This window comes from Miniopterus schreibersii (assembly GCF_964146895.1).
Source record: "Miniopterus schreibersii genome assembly, chromosome: 20".
Lineage (NCBI taxonomy): Eukaryota > Metazoa > Chordata > Mammalia > Chiroptera > Miniopteridae > Miniopterus > Miniopterus schreibersii.
In genome coordinates, this window is record NC_138122.1 from 18,757,927 (window position 1) to 18,779,964 (window position 22,038).

A 22,038-nucleotide genomic window follows, 5' to 3' on the forward strand; every position below is an offset into this window, starting at 1 on the left:
AAAGGATCAGGACAGGGCCTTTTCTCTATCATTATTCTCTGATTTACCCTCAAATAGATTGATGGTACACTGAAAAAACTATGTAAAACAACTGAAAAAGCAAAACCAAAGGAATGACTAATACCCAAAATATACACCATTACACCCTATGCTCTGGTTAATATGGTAAATATGGCAGGCAGCACATTTGGCTCTGAGTTCCCTGGCAGCCAGGGTGAAAAAGGAAACATGCATTGAAGCATGATTTGCAATGTCAAAATGAAAAAAAAAAAAGCCATCACTTTCTTGGGTCAAGCAGAAGAGCGCTCAGCCCTAAAACCTAACAAACATGCCTCTTAACGTGACTTCAGAAAGGGGACATCGTGGAACAGAGCAGTGACCCCCTAACAATATACCTCCAGCAAAGCAATGAGTTCAATGGCTGTCTTCCCTATAACTCCCTCCAGGGCATCAAGCCGAAGTGGTATCTGCAGTCAGGTACAAGGAACTCTCTAGCAGGACAGGGCAGGAAAGTGTGGAGCAGGCAGGGAGCGGGGCGGGGGCTCACCCGGTGAACAAGCTCCTCCTCCACCTCGGTGATGGTTTTGTCAGCATCAATGCAAAGTCGCACCCTTCCTGCCGGCAGGTCCGCTGTTCCCTCATCTGGCTTAAGCACCGTTGCTGGTGGACAAAGAGAGAGAAGAGAGGAGGGGAGAGGGGACAGGAGGGGAGGGCAGGGCAGGGCAGGGGAGACAGGCTCTGAGCTGCTGAGCCAAGCCAGGGAGCTGAAGAGGCAGCATGGGATAGGTCACCCCAAGCCCTGAATTGTGACCCCAAGCCCTTTAAGGACAGAGGCTGGGTCCGACTCACCCTGAGCTTTTATCAGCTGGCACAGTGCCAGGCGCAGAGTAGGAACCCAGATGGTTCCTACACCTGGGGTGGCAGGCAACGGCCTCCAGGCTGCCATGCCCCTTCCAGTACCCAGGACAGACACCCCTAATCCATCACTCTTCCCAGCTGCGTTCCGACTGGGACTCGGAATCGCTTCTCAGTCGAGCGCAGTCACAGCTAAGCGACAAAAGTGGGCTCGTGAGATGAAAGCGATCTGCCCGCCTGCGCTAGACTCCAAGTTCCTTGAGGAACATGGCAGGAACCAAACCAGGCTTGTGGCATTAATGAATGAGCTAGATAATTAACCGCCAAGCCTCCAATACCTTTGAGAACAGTACCCGGCAGACCAGCCGCCAAGAGCGAAAGGCCATTCAACCATTCCCACCCCAAAGAGCGACTCTCCCCTTCCCCGTCTCAGCCGCTCCTTACTGCTCACGGTCTCCCCAGACGGTGGCCAGGACCTGCAAATACCGGCTAGCAGCAGTAGGGGGCGCAAGAGGAGCAGGCTTAGACCACCATCCCCCCCACCACCACCACCCCCTGATGTGCTAAAACCCCTAATTACCAAGAGTAAACCCATCCTTCTGGACCAGCCAGACCTTCTCTGCCTTGAACCATCTGTCCTCCGGAGCCTGAGAACAAAGATCACATAAATTAGACCAGGGTGCCTGGCCCTCTCCTGCCAACGCGAGGGCGATCCCCTTAGGGGAGAGCTCCGCACAGTGTGGCCTGGGACCACCAAATTCCGAATCGAAGGGGCGGGGGCAGTGCTATGTAAATGCAGGTGCAGGGGCTCCACCCCTGGCCTTCTGAATGAAAGCTCCAAAGTGGGGCCCTGGGACTCGGCATTTTCCACAACCTGCTATTTATGCAGCCCCACATTTGAGAACGACCCCGTGGCATCCGTTGTAAGCTCACGCACCAGGGGGCATCTCACCTACTTGGGGCCTCCCTCTCGCTGCGGAGAATCTCACCGCAGGGCAGGTGCAGTGGGGGCCTCAAGACCCTCCCTTGTCAAGGAAGGAGTGCTTGTCCCTTCCTTTGAGCTGGCCACCCCTCTCCAATGCCCTGCCCATCTCCTGTCCCCACCTGATCACCTCCAGGGGCAAGTCTTCCCCATCCCTCCTTCTCTGGAAGGTCCCACCTACCTCTCCCCACTCCCGCTGCAGCCCCCTCACCTGGTCCAAGTCTCCACTCTGGCTTCCTTCGCTCCCCTCCTGCAGGGCTGGCCCCTCCTGGCTCTCCTGCATCTGAGGCCTTCCTGCAGGGCTCCCCAGAGCAGGGGGTCTGGGTCCTTGCAGCTCCGGCTCCCGGGCCTCGGCCCTGTCATCCACGCTTCTGCAGGGCTCCTCTGCCGTCTGCCCTCTGCTGTCTGGCAGGCTCTCCTTCCCAGCTGCCCCCATCTCCTTGGGGGCTTCACTGCCCTCCTCTGGCTTTGCCCCAGCCTTCCCTGCCTCCCCAGACTCCCTGTGAGGCCCACGTGCCTTCTCCATCCCTCTGGGAGCCTCCCCCACCTTCCCGGCTGGCCCCTTCACTTTGCGGCTCTCCTTCCCAGCTGCCCCCACCTCCTTGGGGGCTTCGCAGCCCTTCTCCGGCTTAGCCTCAGTCTCCCCTGCCTCCCCAGACTCCCTGTGAGGCCCACGTGCTTTCTCCACCCCTCTGGGAGCCTCCCCCACCTTCCCCTGCACTTTGTCAACCTTCTCCGCCTTACTCAGGAGCGCACCTTCTTTGTCTTTCCTCTGGGGACCATCCCACCCGCTCCTTCTGCCCAGGGAACCTCCCCACTTTTTCACCTGGATTTGGGCCCCAGCCAACTTCCCTTCGCCCCGTGCATCCTTAGAGATATTCCCCTTTGCCGTCTTGTTTGCAGGGTCCCCTCCCCCCTTCTCCCCTGTCCCTGGTTTCCCCCCTTCACCTGGCCCCTCTTTGCCCTGGGGCTCATGCCCTTTCAGCCCTTTGGTCTGGGGGGCCTCACCCCCTTTCCCCGCTGTGCCTTCCTCTTTCTCGCCTTTTGTCAGTAGCACAGTTCCTGGGTCCCCAAGACCCCCAGTCTGGGTCTTCTCAGCCTTCGAGGCTGCATCCTTGGTGCTGGCCTGGGGACCACAAGGAGTCGGTGGGGTCTTCCCCTTTTTCCCCCCTCCAGGGTCTGTGGCTGGAGATGGAGTCTTGCAGGCGGGGGTGTCATGGGGCTGGGTCCTCTGCTCCGGCTTGGCTGAGTCCGGGTCCAGCTTAGCCACCATCAGCAACACATCACCCCTCCTCACACCCCTCTTGAGGGGCAGAGGTTTTTTGGCTGGAGCCCCACTGGGGCCCGACTCCTGGGGCTTCTCTCCATTGATGGTGGTCATCTGCACGGGCTCCGTGGTGCCGGCCCCCTGGCTCTCCTTGCCTGGAATGTTTGAGTTCTGGGGAGAGCTCGCCTGGTTGTCCTGGGAAATATTTTGGCTTCCAGATGTGGTGCCACTGTTGGACTTGCTGTTGGATTGGTTAGTGGAAATTTCTGGAGTCTAGGAGAGAGACCACAACCATCTTTAGCTGCTTGCTTACCTGATAGCTTTGTCATTCACTCATTCACTCACGCATTCATTCATTGATTTGCTCACCCAGCCATTCATTCATCCAAAGACCCTCCAGCACCTACGAGATCTGATGGGCACTGTGCCGGGCAATGAGCCAAACCCCCGCACCCTGGACGTTGGCCCAGCATCTCAGGGCCAAGTGACGGAATGAAAGGAGAGTGGACTTTGGAGCTCAACAGACTCGACTCCAAATTCAACTCCTAACTCTGCCACTCACTAGCTGTGTGGCCTTAGATAAATGACTTCCCCTCTCTGAGCCTATTTCCTAATTAAGACCACAATGGCCTACGTTGCGAATGGGCAGGAGGATTCATGATAATATACAGAAACTGAGCCTAGCACAGAGTAAGTGCTGGGCGACAGCAGCTGCCATTGTTATTACTGTTGTCACTGTTGTAGTTATTATTATTATTATTATTACTGTTATTATTTTGCCTTGCTTCCTGCTGGGCCAGGAAGGGGTCAGGGAAAGGACTGGGGCCTGACACCAGAGGACCTGCTCTCGTCGTGGCTCACACACTTCCCAGCTGGTGACCATGAGCACGACCATCCGTCCTCTCTGAGCTCCGGTTTTCCCTCAGGGCAGGAAGAAGCCACCTGCCCACTCAGATTGTTTGCAGGATGCGACGTGGAAAAGTACTTTGGACATTGCCGAGAACTGCACAAGCTGAGCTGCTGCTGCTGCTGCTGCCCTGGGCCCCGCACCCCACCCCCCTACCAGGTGAAGGCCCTGGTTTCTGGCCCCGAGGTCCTCCACTCTCACCTGATGTGGACCTTTGGGCTACGTCACAACCATGGGGCCCTTTTACCGCCTTGTGATGTCAGCCCTACCCAGCCCTCCATCTTCAAACCGGGCTGGCTGTGACCTAAATGGCTCACAGAGCCAGCCTTGCCTCTCATGGGCAGCTCCACCCCGACGTCTGGCCTCACCACCTGCCCGAGTCTGGGTTCTTCCATCTTGGACCATGTCAACGCCAGCCTCCCACACAACTGAGCCTGGGAATCTAGGGTTCTCACCCTCCTCCTGCAACTGAACCAGCCCCAGGATCGGGCTGATTCCACCCTGCAAAGCTCCGCAGCTCTGTCTCCTGTCCCAAATCCAGGTCTATTTCTAAAGCCTCTGAACTGGTGTGCCTTCAATTTGCTGCCAGCCCTTTCAAACCCAATCAAAAGATTTTGGCAGCTGCCCACAGCCTACTGGAAAATCACTCAGCACTACCATCTTGCATTTAAAGTCCTCAATCAGGAGCCCCAACCTCTCTCCATTCTGGCTCTTTTGTCCCTGTTTAACCCCAGGCTTCACCCACACCAGGCATCTCCTACCACACCAGATACTTCCCTGCTTCCACGCTTTTGTTCATGTTGAGCTTGCTGCCTGGAATGCCCTTTCCCCTCCTCACTCACCTCTGTTCTTCTCATCTTTCTATACCCAGCTCAAATGTCACCGCCTCTGCAAATCTTTGCCCGGAGACCTCAATCAGAAATTGTCTCCTAGATCCATGAAGTCCCAGAGCCCCGTGCTAACTCACCACCTGCAGCAACGACCACATTGTGCATCCCACTCTAGCTTTAATTTGTGTCTCTCTCCTATTTTAGGTGCCTCCAGAGAAGTCTCTACCTTCATCTTCGTAAAAACGACGATGATAATAGTTGTCATATATAGATTTCTTGCAATGAGCCCTACATGGCCAGTATGCAATGTCCTACTTAATCCTCACACAAGAACACAATGAAGGAAGTTCTGAACTTCTCCCCAATCTACATATAAGAAAGCAAACACAAAGATGTTAGGTGGCCAAGACACAAGTCCAGATTGTAAAGCCATGCAGGCTGCTCTGAGTCTAAAGCCAGTGCTGGTAACTTCTGCATATTAATGGCCTTCCTTGTCTTTCTAGGGGTCAGTGGACTTTTCTGAGAGATTTAAAAAATACTTATGCTTTGGCCCCACTCCCAGAGAATCTGTGTAGTTGGACTGGGTTGTGGCCCCCAGGTGATTCCCAACGGGTAACCAGGACTAAGAACCCCCACTCTCATGCCCAGGGCTGAGTGGCTCAGTCTGACCTTCTGAAGCCAGGCAGAACACTGCCTTGGAAAGTGGATTGGCTGTGCTTGGCAAATCTCACCACTGTCCACACCAGTTTGAAAAGTGAGTCAGTGCCGTATTTTTAACCAAACCACCACAGGGAAGACTAACACGGGGAGGGGCCAATAAGATAACCAATCCCATCTTCCCTTCCCCCAACACACCCCAAAGGAAGAGAGTTCATGGGGCAGGCGGAGGAAAGCTCGGATGGTTATGTTTTTTTCATAAACACCAAAGCCCTCAGCCCTCTACAGCTTTCTTAGTATATGGGAGAAGCAAGACCTCTACAATCACTGGGGCCAAGAGGAAACTCATAGCACATCCATTTTACAGATGAGCAAACTGAGGCCAAGAAAGGGGAATAGGTTTGGCCTCGACCACACAGCATGGTGAGGCCAGAGCTGGAACCCAGTTCTCCTGGCATTCAATATGGGTCGTTCTCTACCCCAGTGTTGTTCCCGCCTTTCCCTGTCCTTCACTGTCTGGGTGGCCCTAGGGAAAGCAAGTCACCTCCCTGAGCCTCATTTCCCATCCCTGCAAAATGGTGATGGATTCTAATGGCTCCTTGCAAAGATGATATGAGGGCCAAATGTAACGGGTGTTGTGGGATGAGGAGAGTGTCCAGACTTATCTACTAATTAGGACAAGAAAATTGAATTGGCAGGAACCAGCCACGGCCTGCTGCCTCACAGAAGCATGTCCTGAGGCTGCCCTGCTCCAGGCCCAGGAGCAGCTTGGCCCATGATCCAGCCACCTGTTATGGTCTAAGGCCTGTCCATCCTGCATCTTGGCTCTGAGTCTCCATCCAGGCCCAGTGGTGACAGTTTGTCCCCAGCCTCTGCTCAGCTCTGCTTCTTCACTTGTGCACAGTGACGCCAGCATGGCCTGCAGCCCCGTGGAACCGTTTCCTCCCCAGGCCTCTGTGACCCACACCAACCACCTCACTTCCCAAGCTGGCCCTTCCCCCAGACAGCTCACCAGAGCAGAGAACACACCAACTCTCACCCTGGCTCTGCCTCTATCTGGCCTCATGACCTAGAGCAAGTCTCTTGACCTCCTGAGCCTCAGTCTCCACCTCTGATAAGTGGGTATAATCCCATCTACCCCAATACTGTATAGGATTTCAAACAAGCCCATGAGCAGCAAAGTGAGCATTGCCTAGTCATAAACAGCACATAGTAACTTTCCATCATGACCTAACAACAGCCTACAGGGGTCAAGTTTGGCTCCCACTCATGCCTGGGTCAGGCAGGGGTGGGGACAGAGCCTGTTCTGCCTGTCATCCTCCCCCACAAAGACTTAGCAGGAGTGTTCGGCAGCTGCTGCTGCTCAGCTGCCGGAGGACTTCTCTGATGTAGCCAAGTCATTGTCATTGGACAGGTGCAGACACATCAGGGCTGGCCGAGCAAACAACAGCTGAAGGGGAGTGGGAGGCAGAGCCAGGATGGCCCCAGGGCTCAAGCCAACACTAGGTCCTGAGGCTACCAGATCGCTCATCCTAAACATTGCTGCATTCACCCCACTTCAAGGGGGCACTGGGGCCCATGAGGAGATGGCCTTTTTGCCTCACACAGATAGACTATTTCCAAAGATATACTATTTGAGCTGGGTTTTGAAGGATGCATAGAAGTTCAATAGCTCAAGCTAGAAAAAAGAACATTCCTCTAAGTGCACTGTGCTCTTAGCTTACCTCCTTGGTGTCTAGCCCCATCATCCTAGCCAGGTTCCCTGGTTAGGAGCTGGGGGAAAGGAAGGAGACAGCACTGGCCACCGTCAGGAATAAATTTGCAAGACCCTAAAGCACAGGTAGTGAGTGCATCTTGACCAACTATTGCTTCAATCCAGCTATGCTATTCAGAATAATTAGGATTTTTAGTAGACACCAACCAATCAGAAGGGAAGCCAGGTAGAACAGGATACTGAAGTCCCTTCCTGTGCCAAGCATTAACCCTTTAATTATTGGATTGCGGCCATTCCGAGGGACTAAGGAAAGAGGCATGGGTAAGCATAACAGCTGGAGGGTACTTGGGGGGCTTGGGTGTATGGCTGTTTATCACCTGCTATGAAAGGGTTTCAATATTTTAACAACCATTAGAGTGATAATCAGTGAGTAGCAAATAAATAACCTTCCTGCCTAAATTAAATTGAGCTAACCATACATCCTTAGCTAATATCTAGGTTTCTTTTTCTGCAAAATCGAGATAAAATGATACCCACAATCATCATCAACTAATACCATTTATTCATTCATTAAACAAACATGTGTTGAACACTCACTATGGGTGGAGTGCTATGAGAGCTGCCAGGATCCAAAGTTGAACGAGAGAGAGAGTTGTTGCTCTTAAGGAATTCCTAGTCCAACAAGTCATATGATCAAGTAATTACTATGCCGACCACAATTAAGACGGGCATAGAGGGTGCAGTGGGAATCAGAGGAAGGAAGGCAATGGGAGAGCTTCCCATAGATGTACTATCTAAGCTGGGTTTTGAAGGGTGCGAAGGAGTTCAACAGCTCAAGCTAAAAACAGGAAAAAGTGCGGATAGCAGGGGCAAAGGCAAGACGGCAGTGACTCAGAGGAGGTTCACAGGACAGGAAGGTGGGGATGGACAGGCCTCGGCCCCCTTCCTGCGGGCACTTACCTCTGGCTCTGGAGAGGCGAGCACTGTCTGTTTCTTCCATCTTGCTGCCTTGGACTCTTTCTCGGTCTCCCGGACCAGCTGCTTAATGAAGCCGCCTGGGATGACAGAAAAAAGAGGAGGGGGCGAGGAGGGCGGGGGGCTCTTCTCCTCTTCCCGGATCTGTTTTGCAGAAGCAAGGAAAGAGCTCAGTGAGTGAACCAACAAGGGCAAGTCACCCTTTAAAAAGTGTGCAAAGAAGCCTGGGAGGGGGCCGAGGGGGTCATACATGAACATGCCCATGTATGCGAGGCCCTGGCAAAGCAGGCGAGGCTCGGCGGGGCTCTGGGAGGCCTGGAGACCGCGAGTGAGAATGAAACCCATGAGCAGTGGAGGCGACTCCAGCCAGTGTGATTTCCACCTGGACTGAGTCTCTGCATAATCCAAATCTGGACCATCAAGGCCACTGGCTTCCTTCCCTGGTGTAGGACAGACCCACGTCTAAAAGGACCTGACCAAAAGGAGCTTTCCCAGTTTCCAGAAGGGGCTGGATCACAGGGAACCATCCAGTTTGTACTTAATAGATTAATCAGTTACTTAATCACGTGCACCAGGAACGTGGCAAAGTAGGGAAGGGCCTGCAGCTGTGATTTATATTAAGGTCCAGCCCTATGACTACAGCCCACTCCACTGCCCCAGTGCTGTGGCTTCTCCATGTCCTTTAACAAGGACCTGGGCACCCAGGACCCCCAACACTGGAACCTAAACCTGGCAGAGCTGACTGGGGTGCAGCTAAGACTGGCTCCCAGGCCACAGCGACCTTAAAGGCTGAGGCATAGCTGTGGTCCCCTGATTGCATCTTTAACCAGTATTACTGTGACAGCTCATGAGAGAGAAAAAAAAATCTCCAGCGCTTTCTACGGAAGAGCTACACACAGGTTTAAAATAAGCTCCTTATCGAGGTCCTGTGTGTGTGGCTGGCAAGGGCGTGATCTCTGCAGCCCAGCTGATACACAGGCCAGGAGACAAAGCAGAGGCCACGGGGTAAGGCGGGCCGATGCGCCCAATTAGAGAGAAACGGGGACACGTGAGGCCAGGCTCACATTTACGCCACACCTCTCCCTCCCCGTGCACGAGTGAGAGAGGGTGATTCCTAAGGCACACTCAGCTTCTTTCAGGATTGTTCTCACTGCGACACTCAGATGGGTCAGGGAAGGGCCCAGGAGGCAGCAGGAAAGGAGCGCCTCGCCCACGCACCCCTCGGCCTCCAGTTCATCAAGTCCCAAGCATGAGGGTGGGACGGGGGGGGGTCCTGATGGGCATCCAAGAAAGAAGCAGCCCCTCCGGGTAGCTCTTGTGAAATACAAAAGAGGGATAACTGGGAGAAGGGCCCCTTTCCAGTTTTCCATGGTGACAAAAGGCAGGGAGCGCAGACACCCATCCCCGTGGCATGAGCCTGGCGGCCAACAGCTCTGCCCCTGCCCCACCGCCCACACTCTCCCTCCCACACCAACCCCCACGCTCGTGAGGATGGAGACGGGACAGCTGGTCTACCCCCCCCCCCCCACCGCCAACTGAAAAGCAGGAAAGGAGAGGCAGTCACGGGTGGAATCAAGGGCATGGGCACTAATGACCAGCTGGGGCGGACAGGCCACGGCTAACCCGGCTGGCTGGGAGAAGAGGGAAGGTGGGACCATGCCACAGGGAGGCGATGGAGGCCAGACACTCTGCCCGAGGTGGGCGGGGGCAGCCTGGGCCACCCTTGCTGTGACTTGTCCTCCAGCTGCAGCCGAGCCCGAGCGTTACTTTCCTTCTGCTCCCACAGGGCGAGGCGTGAGGAGATGGCCATGCTGAGACGGTGCCGGGGCCAACTGATGAGATGAGACGAGATAAGGCGAGATGCGATGAGCTCTCTGCCAGACAGCACGGAGCGAGGCTACGGACACACACGGCACGTGAGGCGGACGGTCACAAGACTGAGACAGAGAGACACAGGGGGAGAGGAGAGAGAGACAGGTCAGCTCACAGGCACTGTTCCACTCCTACCCCCACCGACGCCAAGGACCAAGACCACACAGCCAGGCACGACCCGTCACGTCCACCTGGGAGGAGTATGGCCAGGTGGAGGCTGCCGGCTGTGCGGTGGACAGTGCCCTGAAATGCTTTTCCTTTGACGCCACACTGCAACCTTTTATTGAAATAAATATAACACACAATCAGAAAGGCACATAAGTGGGGAGCTCAGCAGCTCTCATATAAAGGACATACCTGTATAACCAGCACCCTGAGTGAATTAAATTAAATACATAAAATTTTTCAATAAAAACATTTTATTTTTAACTCTAATAAATTTAAAATAACTTTAACTGAGATTAAAATAAAGTTTAATTAAATAAAATTTAAATCACATTAGTGATTATTTTAATAATTATTAAAAATACATTTCAATCAAATAAATATTAATTTAAAATATTATTCTGTTTTAGAAGACGTTTTAGAACAGGCAAATCTAAACTATGGTGATGAAGGTCAGAAGAGTTGTTAGCTTTGGGCTGGGAGGGGGCACAAGGGAACTTCCTGGGGTGATGGGAATGTCCTACCTCTCAATCTGGGTGATGGCTACACAAGTATATCACATGTAAATATTCACCTACCTGTACAATTAAGATTGAATATTTAACTGTATGTAAATCATAACTCAATTCAAAAAATAAACAGACCAGCCCCCATGGCCCTCCCTCACGCCCCCTTCAGTTACTATCCTCGAGGGCAGCCACCATCCTGACTTCTATACCATAAAACAGTGCTTTTTCTCTCTGTGCGGGAGCAGTCGACTCCACGGTCTGACCACGCAAATTAGGAAAGGGCAGGAAACCAAGGCAAGTAATTGGGCCAGCACTTTGGGGAGACAATTTAGCTCATTCGGCACCATATTGAGGGCCTTATCCAATGTTCACAAAAGACACCACCCAAGTGTCCCATAACTAGAGAATGTCAAGGAAATTAAAGCCCATATGACTTGAAGCAATATTATAAATTCATCGAAAAGGGTATTTAGGGACCATTTTAAAACAACTATATGGAGGTATAATTTCTATGCCAGCCATATAATTCGCCCATTGTAAGGATACAATTTGAGAATTTCTGATCCATTTACAGAGTTTAAAAAATAAATCTGCAGACTTTTGCGACTATCCTCACAATCCCATCACCCCCAAAAGACCCTTCGTGGCCATGTGAAGTCACTCGCTGTTCCCACCCTCGGCCCCAGGCGAGACCACTCATCTACTTTCTACCGCTATAGTTTGCCTTTTCTGGACATTGGATATAAATGGAATCAGAAAGTGCATGTGGCTTCTTTCACTTTGCATAACGTTTGTGGGGTTCATCCACCTTGGTGTATAAATCAGTGCTTCATGCCGTCCTGTTTGCTAAATAGCGGCCCACGGGCTGAAGGGGCCGCGTCTCCAGTTGGCCATTCACGGGTTGATGGGCATTTGGGTTGTTTCCAGTTTGGGGCCCGTGGGAATAATGGTGCTAGGACCGGTCCTGGACACTTTAGTGTTTCCATTTCCCGGAGGCAGATTCCCAGGAGGGGCTCTGCTAGGAGGAGGGGCACTGCCGGGCCCTGTGCTTGACTTGTTGGGAAGCGCGCAGTTTTCCAAAGTGGCCCCGCAACTTCCCTTCCAGGCTGGGACGCAGGGGGCTCGCAGGCAGCGTGTGCAGCAGCCCCGAGGGGGCCGTGGTAACAGGCTTGTAAAGGGAAGAGAAGACAGCGCCATATTGCACACACAAACCACCCAACGTGGGCAAATAAATCCGAACGTGAAACCCACCGAGCTCTGGGAACGCGTCTCTCTTCTAGCTTGGAGGGCACTGTCCCTCACGGACCCTCCCTGACCCCTCCCGGGCCCTCCTGAAAGATGCCACCCCCTCCCCAGCTCTCAGAGCCACCACCATCCAAGAGTTTGGGCAGCCTCGTTGGCCCGTGAGTTACCGCTTTCGGCGACTTATGCCTAAGGAGGTGCCTTGGGCAGCGTTCAGGGTGCTCCCTCCTCGCGCAGGGACAGCCGCAGGCCCGGAAGCTGGTGAGACGCGGGCCCGGGGGGCGCCCCGTGGCCGCGCTGGTGCCAGTTCTCATCTCGCGAGAGCTCACCCTGAGCATCTTTCCAACTCTGCGCTGGGCGGTGTCACGTTAGTAGCTTATTAACCAGCCCTGGGGGTTTCTGCGCAGCTGAAATCGGCAAATGCTACAGATCGGGGGCTTTTATGCTAGGAGCTGGCTGTTAAATATTTATCAGGACGACACTAGCTGAGACCCCAGCACTCCTACCGGGCCTGGTCTGGAGGGAATCTCAAGATCCAAAGATCCAAGAAGGGACATTGCAACTCTGATGAGGTCACATGCCCATGAGGAGACCCTGGAAATAACATGCCCAAGTGCAAACAGCCAAGTCTTTGGCTTAAGGGAAAACTCCAGCAGTGTGGGCTCTCCAGCTCCCAAAGGCACGGGAGAGGCAGATGGTCCTCCGAAGGCCAGATCTTTGGGGAGAGGGCTACAGGAGAGGAGGGGGCCAAAAGACCCCTCCCCACCCATTCCCTTGGGAGACACTGGGGATGCCCCTGAGTGACACACAGCCAGAATCCACTCTGCTACACGCCTGGGGAGCCCAGGTTATGAATAGGCCTGACGTGAAGTGGCTGCCCTGGCCACGGCCCCCCTTCCCACCCAGCCCAGGCCTGGCCTGGTCAGTGGCTGCTTCCCAAGAATCGCCCTCAGTGTCAAGACTCCAGGGGGAATCCTGGCTGTCAGCTGGGACTGCTGGCCAGGCCCAGAGGACAAGTACATGGATGACAATGAGAGGGAGCTCAGTGTGGGTCCTTCGCGCCCTGAGTCCTGTCCCTCCGAGGCTGCAGGCCAGCCCCACTGACCCAGGGCCAGGAGCCAACCCTACTGTCAAGCCTTCATTTAAGCAAGTGTTCTTACCACCACGTTCCCTTCCAGGCCTGAAACCCACACCTGCCTCACGGGCAGCTGTTTTAAGCCCATGAGGAGGCCCCAGATGCTCAGAATTCGTGATATAAAGTCTCAAGCCTCCCCTAAAGGGCAAGGGAAGCTGGTGAAAGGCAAGGCAGCCCGAGAGCCAGGGATGGCTTGAAACAGTTTTCCAGGCACACTTGTTGGATCTGAGTGGCTCCAAGGGGTCCTCAAGGCTTTCCCATCACCCACAATGTCCAGCACTGACACAGCGGCCAGTCCTCCAGTGACTTCGCTTGTCTCACAGAACAAATCACCAAGTCCTTTAGCGGCCTCCAGGGCCCTCACGACCACCTGCCCTCAAACCTCTCCCCTTCGCTCCTGCCATTCAGCGACACTGACCTCCTGGATACAACCTTCCACACAGGTTTCCACCTCAAGGTCTCTGTACATACTGTTCCCTCTGCTGCAAATGCTTTTCCTTGTGCATGGCTCATACCTTCGCCTCAGAGTCATCTCAGTGATCCTGCCCTCACCATCCTATTTAAATTGCAGCATAGCCCCCACCCCATCCCAGCCTACCCCAGGACTCCCCAGAGCACTAGATCACTGTGCTTCATGCTATAATTTTTTTGTTTAGTTTCCGATTCCCTCTGCCAAACATGGCCCCTCTGAGGGGCACATTTCCATTTGTTCTGTTCACTTATGTAGCCCCAGAGCCTAGAACACATACTTATCTCTCAATAAATATCTGTTGAATGAATGAGTGAATGAATAAATGAATTAAGGATTAGGAGAAGGGGCAGAGCAGGCAGTTGGCAGCAAGTATATGGGAGGGATTTCTGCTGTCCCCCTGTGCTGTCTGCATTCGCATACAGGAACAACATGCTATCATGGCCCAAGTTCATGTCCTGCCACCACTATTACCCTGTGGGGCCCTGGGAAGCTTTCTGAGCCTCGGTTTTCTCAGCTGTCAAATGGGAGGAAGATACCCACATACCAAGCATGTGCTTGATCACAGTTAACTGCTGAATCATTACTTTCATTTTTGTTTGACTCCATGGCCAAAGCTGGCCTGGAGACCCCAGCCCAGGATGATTCCTGGACATTTAGGGAGAACCTACTATGTGCCAAGCACTGAGATAGACCCTTACACCTAAATTGCCCCCAGCCCCCTTAAATTCCTACTGGACCTGGAATTCTCTTAAAATCCATTGTCACATTTCATTCCCATGACAGCACCACGTGGTTGCAATCACTCCCATTAAGCAGACAGTGACTCAGAAAAGTTGAGGTACTTGCCTAAGGTCACCCAGCAAGGTCAAGCTGAGACCCATCCACAGGTGTGACTGGCTCTTCCTGTGCATGCGCACAGCTCCCATCATAGCTCCACACAGGTGACCATAAGAGAAGGCCAATCTAGGACCTTCAGTTTGGGGCTCGGAGTCACCCTGTGTCCTGGTGGCATGTTGTAGATCCCTGGGAAGTTGGTTCAAGTAGGTACATTCAGGAGCAGGGCTGGGTGTGCACCGATATTTACTTAGCATCTGTTTGGTGTTAGTCGCGGTGCTGGGCGTGTCACAGTTTAGAGATGGGGTTTAAAGTCACTCAAGGTCACACAGGAGGGAGTGGGGATGACCTGGACGCCTAAACCCCTACTCCTCCTGGACCCTGAGATCTCTGCCCTCCTATCCAGGGAGGGAGGCAACAAAGCAGGGCTATTGGAATCGTGCCACCGAGACTGGTGCATTGCTCTGCGCTGAGAACTTGGCGGGTCATGTCATTTGCTCTTCCCAGCCACCCAATTATAAGGCGGATTCTGCGAGTAACTGGATCTCAGAGGCTCAGGCAGAGGAGGGGAAATGCCTTGCTCCCAGCCAGGTAGTGGCAGAGCTGCCTCTGGACTCAGTTGCATGACTTTAGAGGCCATGTTCATGCCCCCCCCCCCCCAGCATTGCCTGTCCCTGTGTCTGGCCCATGGCATCTACTTAATAAAAGCTACATTCTTTTCTCATAGGCTCCATCTTTCTTAAGCCTGCTAGGCCACCTTCCCTGAGAGCTCCAGCCCAAGCCACCCCCCAGGGCTCCCTCATAGCCTCCTGCCTCCGCCACCCAATCAACCCCACCACCCGGCCCTCGCTCTGCCGGCCACATGTCCGAGGTGGCTGTTGGGTCCTTCCTCTCTTCAGTCTTCATTTAGAATTGTGTCGCCCACGGCTGGGCCGTGAGTGTGTTCACTCCCCCAGCTGGCTCCCAAGGTCCCGGGAGGCAGGCAGGAGGGGGGCACTGTGAGAACCAGTGTGCGGCAGGGTGCTCACAGTAACAAGCTGGCTGCCCGGGCCCCCCGGGACCCTAAGACGGGGCCGGGGAAGACACCACCCCAATCCCAGAGCCGGGTGTCTTCTGTCTGCACCTTCAGATGCATCCTTTGTCCTGTCTACCTTCTAACTCCCAGAGGGGTTCAGCTAAGGGGGACCACCCATCACAGAGATCGGGGGGCATCTGTCTCTCAGCTCCACAGCTCACCCAGTGCCCTCCCCGAAATGGAAACTCGGCCCCAGCGGACAGTCAGCACAGCGGAGAAGGTCCCGTGAAATCCCTGCCTTTCTGGGTGTGAGCACCGGCGGATTTGGCAAACCCCTGGAGCCGATTCTCGGGGATCTTCCCTGCATTGCCAGAAACCAGCGTTCTTTAAAAAGTAATCAGGGAGAGGCTCAGTGAGAAGCGGGGCAGAAAAAGAAAATTACAGAGATGCGTGAGTCATATCCCAGGGGCCGGTGCTCATAGGAACTATTTAATCCCTTCCTTTCGGGCTCGGAGAGTGGTGATGGGGTTGGGGGGGTGGGGAGATTGGGTCATTATTCCTAAAATGGGGAGCCCACAGGGCTCTCCCTCTGCCAGCCTGGAAGGCGGGAACTGTCCCTAAGCCCAACGCCGTCATGACGACGGGGTGTGTCCTTGAGCTAGGCGCGTCCCCTCCCTGAGCCTTCGCTGCCCCAGCTGTTTCCAGATGGGGTTGGATTTGACAGCACCCAGGAGCCCTTTGCCTGGTCTCAAACCCACTTTCTACGTTTTTCAAATAACTCGATTTATACAGCTTGAGCATCTCAGGGCACCATGAAAGGACACGGTGGGGCCTTAAACGCCTGTGACGAAGTGAAAGGGGCCCACCTGCAAAAGGCTACGTTCCATACGGTTCCAACTGTGCGACATTCTGGAAAAGTCAGAGCTGTGGAGACAGTAGAAAGGCCGTTGGTCGCCAGGGTTTAGGGGAGATGGGGAAGGGTGAACAGCGGGGCACAGAGGTTTTTAGGGCAGTGACACTATTCTGTATGATGCTACAGTGATGGATCCATGTCATTCTGCATCTGTCCAAACCCACAGCATGTGCACCGGGAGTGAACCCTCATGTCAACTCCGGACTCGGGGTGATCACGATGCAGGTTCCCCAACGGGAATAAAAGGGCCACTCTGATGGGAGACGTTGACAATAGGGCAAGCTATGCATTTGTGTCCCCTCCATTTTGCTGTGAACCTAGAACTGCTCTAAAAGATAATAAAGTTTATTAATTTTAAAAATTCAGGATATGCCACAGACCACAGCAACAAGCCGCCTGCTTCAACTGGACCATTCAGACAGTTGTTTTCTCTACCAGGGGAAGCAGGACACTCAAGGGCTGTCCCACGGTGGCTTTGTGGGCACCCAGTCAGGGTTCCTGTTCTTTTGGCAACGAGAGGAGGTTCTCTTCAGCTTTGGGGCCTTCTGTTCTCATTTCAAAACGCCACCAGAAGGGCTCAGTCTTTCTCCGTGTGAAATTTCGCCATGCTCAGCCCCTGTTTGTGTCCTGCCCCGATGAGTTCTGACAAGGTGGGTGCTGGCTCCCAGCGGAGGAGAGGTAGTTCTCCAGCCTCGGTGGGCACCAGAACCGCCTGTGAGGTTTGAAGTCTGCAGGTTTCTGGGCTCCTACCCCCGAGACCGTTTAGTAGTTTTGAGGTGCGACTGGGAATCTGCATTTTAGAAGGCCCCGGCTGAGGGCATCACGGAACCACACTTGGGGAAACAGGGCCCTGGTGTTGAATCCGGAAAAACACCTGTGGGACGGTCTGGCCTCACCCCCTCAGGTGTTGGGAGGGGAGACTAAAGCTCAGACTGGGGAGGGATTTGTCCAAGGTCACAGGGAAGTCACAGCAGAGCCCAAACTAGGCTACTCAAGGTGACCAGGCCTGTGTGCAGGTGGCAGCAAATATCTATTAATTGATGACATGCAGACACTCAAATGTTAGCAGACCAGGAGACTCCAGTCCTCCACCTCCTTTCCTCCCACCCCCCTTTGTCTCTGTCATTATTTTTTAGAAATCAGCCATCGCCTAAACCGCACAGGCCCTCCCCCAGGCCACCCTGGAATATTACCAGATACAGGAGGTCACGACTCAGGTCAATAGCAAAAACAGTCCCCACGGGCACCACCAGCCTCCAGTGGGACCCTCAGCCTTCGGGAGCTGGTGCTCTGACCCAAGCAGGCATCTGCTTGGCCGGCCACAAAGTGAAAGCACCAGCCCCGTTTTCCAGGTCCCGTGGGACGGAAACCCAGGCCCCTGCTGGGTCAAGGCCAGGCCGGGCAGCTTGGGACTAACTGGGCTTTTCCCACCCAGCCACCTGAGTGGGAAAGCTGCCCGGAGGCAGCGGCTCCCTCCGAGGCCTGCAGCTGGTGAGGCCTTCGCAACTCCAGGGAGGGAGCCCCACGTTAAAGCACGGCCCCCTCTCTGTCCCATCACCCCACCACCGAGGCCTGTGAACCGTCTCCATTCAAAGAAATGCCTGGGAACGGGGGTGCCAGAGAAAACAACCCCTCCAACACTGAGGATCAAATCAGCACCGCATGAAATTCAAACCTTCGACGGTCAACCACCGCCCACCCCCCTCCCGCACCACGCGCATGGCTTCATTTGGAGTAAAAAAATCATTAGCGTTAAGGCTTAGCCTCACGGGTTGGGAAGGTGAAAGGAAGAGCTTGGCTCCCTGACCATAAACACACAGCCAGCTAAGCAGAAACTGCAGGAAGTTGATGAAAACACGGACCCCGATGTGTGCCGGCTGAGATTCCGCAGCAGAGGTATCTCGTGGCTCAAAACATATTTTTAAAAATGACCAGCGAACAGCTGGGTCCTGAACAAGGCTAATCCTTCAAAGAGTCCATGCCCCAGCGCGCGGTTCTAAAATCCGTCCAAAAATTACTCGTTTTTTAAGACAGCGGTGGACGGAAAAGGCCTGGGATGTTGTCCACACCAGAAAGGCCTAAAATAGACCGAAAGACCAGAGGCTGCCACCCCAGGCCCCAGAAACACATTCTCGAAAATGAAAACTGGCCCATCAGCGCCCAAGGTGCCCATCGTAAAACCCAGGCTGACAATACCTTGTCCACACGAGGCCACAGGTCACAGGAACCGCGCCTCTCGCCCAAAAAGGTCTCCCCAGGAGGCAGCGCAGAGACCCCAGCCAGCCGGCAAAGCGGGGCCGAAGGACAAATGTCACAGGCACCCCTCCCCACGCTCTCACACACACAGCCCCTCTCTGACTGCTCCTCCCGGTCCCTCCCCCACCCGCCCTCTGCGCCAATGTGATAGCAGCAGCTGAGTCGACAAGTCATTTCTAAAATTAGCCAGTGAGCTCCAGGTCTGGCCAGGGGACGGCAGCCCCGGGTGGCCGCTGACCGGGCCTCGGAGAGCATGGACATATTTGGTGGCAGAGCAGGGGAGGGGACAGCTTCCAATGCAAGTACATTCTCCCCCGTCATCCCTGTCCCAGCCAGGCCACACACCCCACACTTTTGCCTCTGCCCCAACTGGCGGCCACAGGAATTGGGCGAGGGGAGCCGGGGTCTCCATTCCAACTGGATTCTGGAAGGAAATAAAGCAAAGTAACAATCCGTGCAGACACATGTGCCTAATCGGCAGGCACCAGGCGCCAACCTGAGCACTTTCAGGGACTCATTTACTATGAGGTAGGCTTTCCCCATGCCCATTTGACAGATGGGGAAACTGAGGCACGGAAAGGATAACCAACTTGCCCAATGCAGTGGAGAGTCAGAATTCGAACCCAGGCAGTGCTGGCCCCAGAGGGCACAGTCTTGAACGCTGCACCAAACAAGATGTAGTAAAAACTGCTTCCTCCACGGCCTAGAAGGAGAAAAGTAGCGACCTCAATAGGTTAAGCATATTGTGCAGGTCCACACAGCTAGGGAGGGGTAGAGTCAGGACTCGAATCCAGGTCTTTCCGGCTCTAACGCCCACAGCCATTTGAACGTGAGGCACTGTTTGTCGTAAGAATCATTTCAGCCGGCAACATCAGGGTGTACTTCCTTTCTTCCCTTATCAGGCACAGAGAGGTTCAGTAACTTGCCCAAGCCCACCCCGGGAGTGAGTGGGAGCCCGGCTCAGCTCCCAGACAAGCTGACTCCAGGCAGATGTGATGTACAGGCCACCAAATCAGCGCTGTGACCCAGAAGGGCAACTGAAGAACAGGGCATTGAACCCAGATACCAAAGTGAAAGAAAAAATGTGAAAAACAGTTGTCTGGGGATATCCGTAAGTTAGGCAAAATGTCTCCTTGCTCCGACTACCGGCCCGTCTCCTGTTTCACCTGCTACAGGTCCGTTAATAGGAGCCGCTGTATAAATTCCCCGTGTGTGGGAGCTCGAAGGGAAGGCTCGGGCCTTTATCGGGTGGACCTGATCCCTGGACACAATCAGCATGACAAATTTGGAATGAAAACATATTTTTATTATTTTTTTGATTGCCAGTATCCAGACAGGTAAAAGTGGCCAGGAAAAGCAAGCTGTGCAGTTTTAAGTTTTCTCTCCTTCCGCTCAACACGGGGCTCCTACCCCGGTAACCCAGAGGGGGCTCCAGCAAGGAGGGGCACACGGTAAAAAGGGGGAGTAATCCCGTTACCCGTGAGGCAGCGTGGGGGAACCAGGCACATGGGGGGGAGCCTTTCCTTTTTGCTCTCCAAGTACGTCCACCCTAAGCCCCTCACATCTACCCTGAGAAACCTGGGGAGTGTTTGGCTAGGACGGTCCTTCAAGGTCATCTCACTCAACTCCTTTAACTTAGGAATGAGAATATTGAGGGCCACAGCGACCTGGCTGGGAGTGCGGTCCCCAGTGCTAGCCCCTCCTTCCAGGCACCCAGGAGCGGCTGGGTTTCTGGGGCTCTCGGGAGTGGCCCCGGTGACGGAACGCACCAGGCCAAGGGCTCCCTCGCGCTGCTGCTCCTGCCCGGAGCTGACCGCACGGGTGTTAAACGGGCTTCCAACCGGCAAGCACGAACGCGTTGCAGGAAAACTCGCCCACAGGACTCCACTGTGACATCCTTCTTTCCTGAAGGAGCTCCCAGCTCAAGGACAGGAGGTGCTCCCCCCACCTCGACCTGCGGACCACAGGCAGACGGCTCTGCCCAGGCCACTGTGGCTCTGGGGACGACCCCTGCACGTGACCTGCACATGCACCAGGCGGCCCTCGGCCTGCCTCTGTGGGAACAGGGATGGTGAGCGAGGGAGGGGTCTTAACTTCAGGCAGGGACTCCAGGTTGCCCCTGGGAGTATGTTGGGGCGCCTGGCGTAGCTGCTGGACAAGCTGGAGACCAGCTGGACCTCCTGGCCTTCACGGACTCTTTCCTTGCGGTGTATCTTCCAGGACGAGCAAGCAGTCTCCGAACCCTTGAAGCCATGAAGGTGGCTGTGTTCCCACGAAACCCACAGAAAAGCTCGTGGGCAGGAAGTCCCCTTCCTCTTTATAACATCAGCCTCTGCACAAGTTTCCCCCAAAGCCAGGATTCTGCAAAATGAGTCACCTCCTGATGTCTCAGCAACTCGATAAATGTGGTTTTTCATTTGGGGGGGGGGGGGGGGGGGCGCAGCACAGCCAAAGAGGTATCTTTGTCCAGATCTTTTTTATTGAGATTTATAGGAGCAATTTATCAACACAGAAAAACCAGCCTCGCTGCTCCAAAATAACGGTGAAAGGTGGTGATACGGACGGAGACTCGCCACACGCGGGGCGGGTGACCGCAGACGGGGACGGCACCCCAGCAGGAGCCTATGTGGAACATGCAATGGTGAGTACCCGGAGCCGGGACCAGAAACGTCCACTGAAAAGAGCAAAACAAATAACTTCACAGGTACAATATCTGCATTTACAATATCGAATTCACTGGCTTCACTCTGCAGAGCAGAAAACGGATTTATTCCTTCACATCCCACGTTGCCGAGAATATAATACACGTTAGGGCATGGACGGCTCTGCCAAGAGGCAGACGCGGAGAGAAAGGTCAGCCTGTGGGAGGAACCCCCGCTCCCGGCCCGAGCTTTCCGCTATTTTCCGCCACTCCTCGAGGGCCCGCTCGAAAAGAAGACCTCTCGCCAAGTCTTAATCACACACGCGGGCGTTTGCCGTCGAGGCCCCGTTTTTTTTGGAACCATCTCGGAACAGCGAGGGGAGAAAAAAAGTCACGTTCGAATGGGCTACTCCCAGGAGCGGGGTTCTGACGCACGGCTGATTTGTCAGGAGTGCCCGGGAGGAACTTCAAGGTGAGCGCTTGACAGATCCCCGGCGCCAGCGCCATCCCGAGGCGACGGCGGGAGCGTGGGAAATGGGTGGCGCTTCGCTGGCGAACCTGGGCTCCTGGCCGCGGGGATGGAAACTGACCCGCCCCCCTCACGGGGCTGGGGCTTCACAAGCAAACCTACCCCGTGGGGAGCAGCAGCCGATCGGTTCGCCGGGATGCTTTCCGTCGCTGGGACGCATTCGCCGAGACGCTTTCCTTCGCCGGATGCTCTCCCGCGCAGCCGTCCGGGGCGAAGCTTTGGAGGGAGGCGAGAGCAGCAACTCACGGCGTCCTCCCCTGGGCACAGG

General features: G+C 54.5%; 1 protein-coding gene across 1 annotated transcript in view; it reads right to left on the reverse strand.

Moving 5' to 3' along the window:
- Positions 1-18,721, reverse strand: part of MYO18B (myosin XVIIIB) — a 170,055-nt gene extending 151,334 nt beyond the window's left edge. Inside the window, exons 1-6 of the mRNA XM_081122587.1 lie at positions 18,541-18,721; positions 9,955-10,124; positions 8,173-8,331; positions 2,049-3,377; positions 1,436-1,502; positions 548-660 (exon numbers count right to left, since the gene is read on the reverse strand). Of these exons, the coding sequence (XP_080978713.1) occupies positions 548-660; positions 1,436-1,502; positions 2,049-3,218 (1,350 nt within the window). The 5' untranslated portion in view covers positions 3,219-3,377; positions 8,173-8,331; positions 9,955-10,124; positions 18,541-18,721. The remainder of the gene's footprint in view (positions 1-547; positions 661-1,435; positions 1,503-2,048; positions 3,378-8,172; positions 8,332-9,954; positions 10,125-18,540) is intronic.
- Between the last annotated feature and the right edge of the window lie 3,317 nt (positions 18,722-22,038).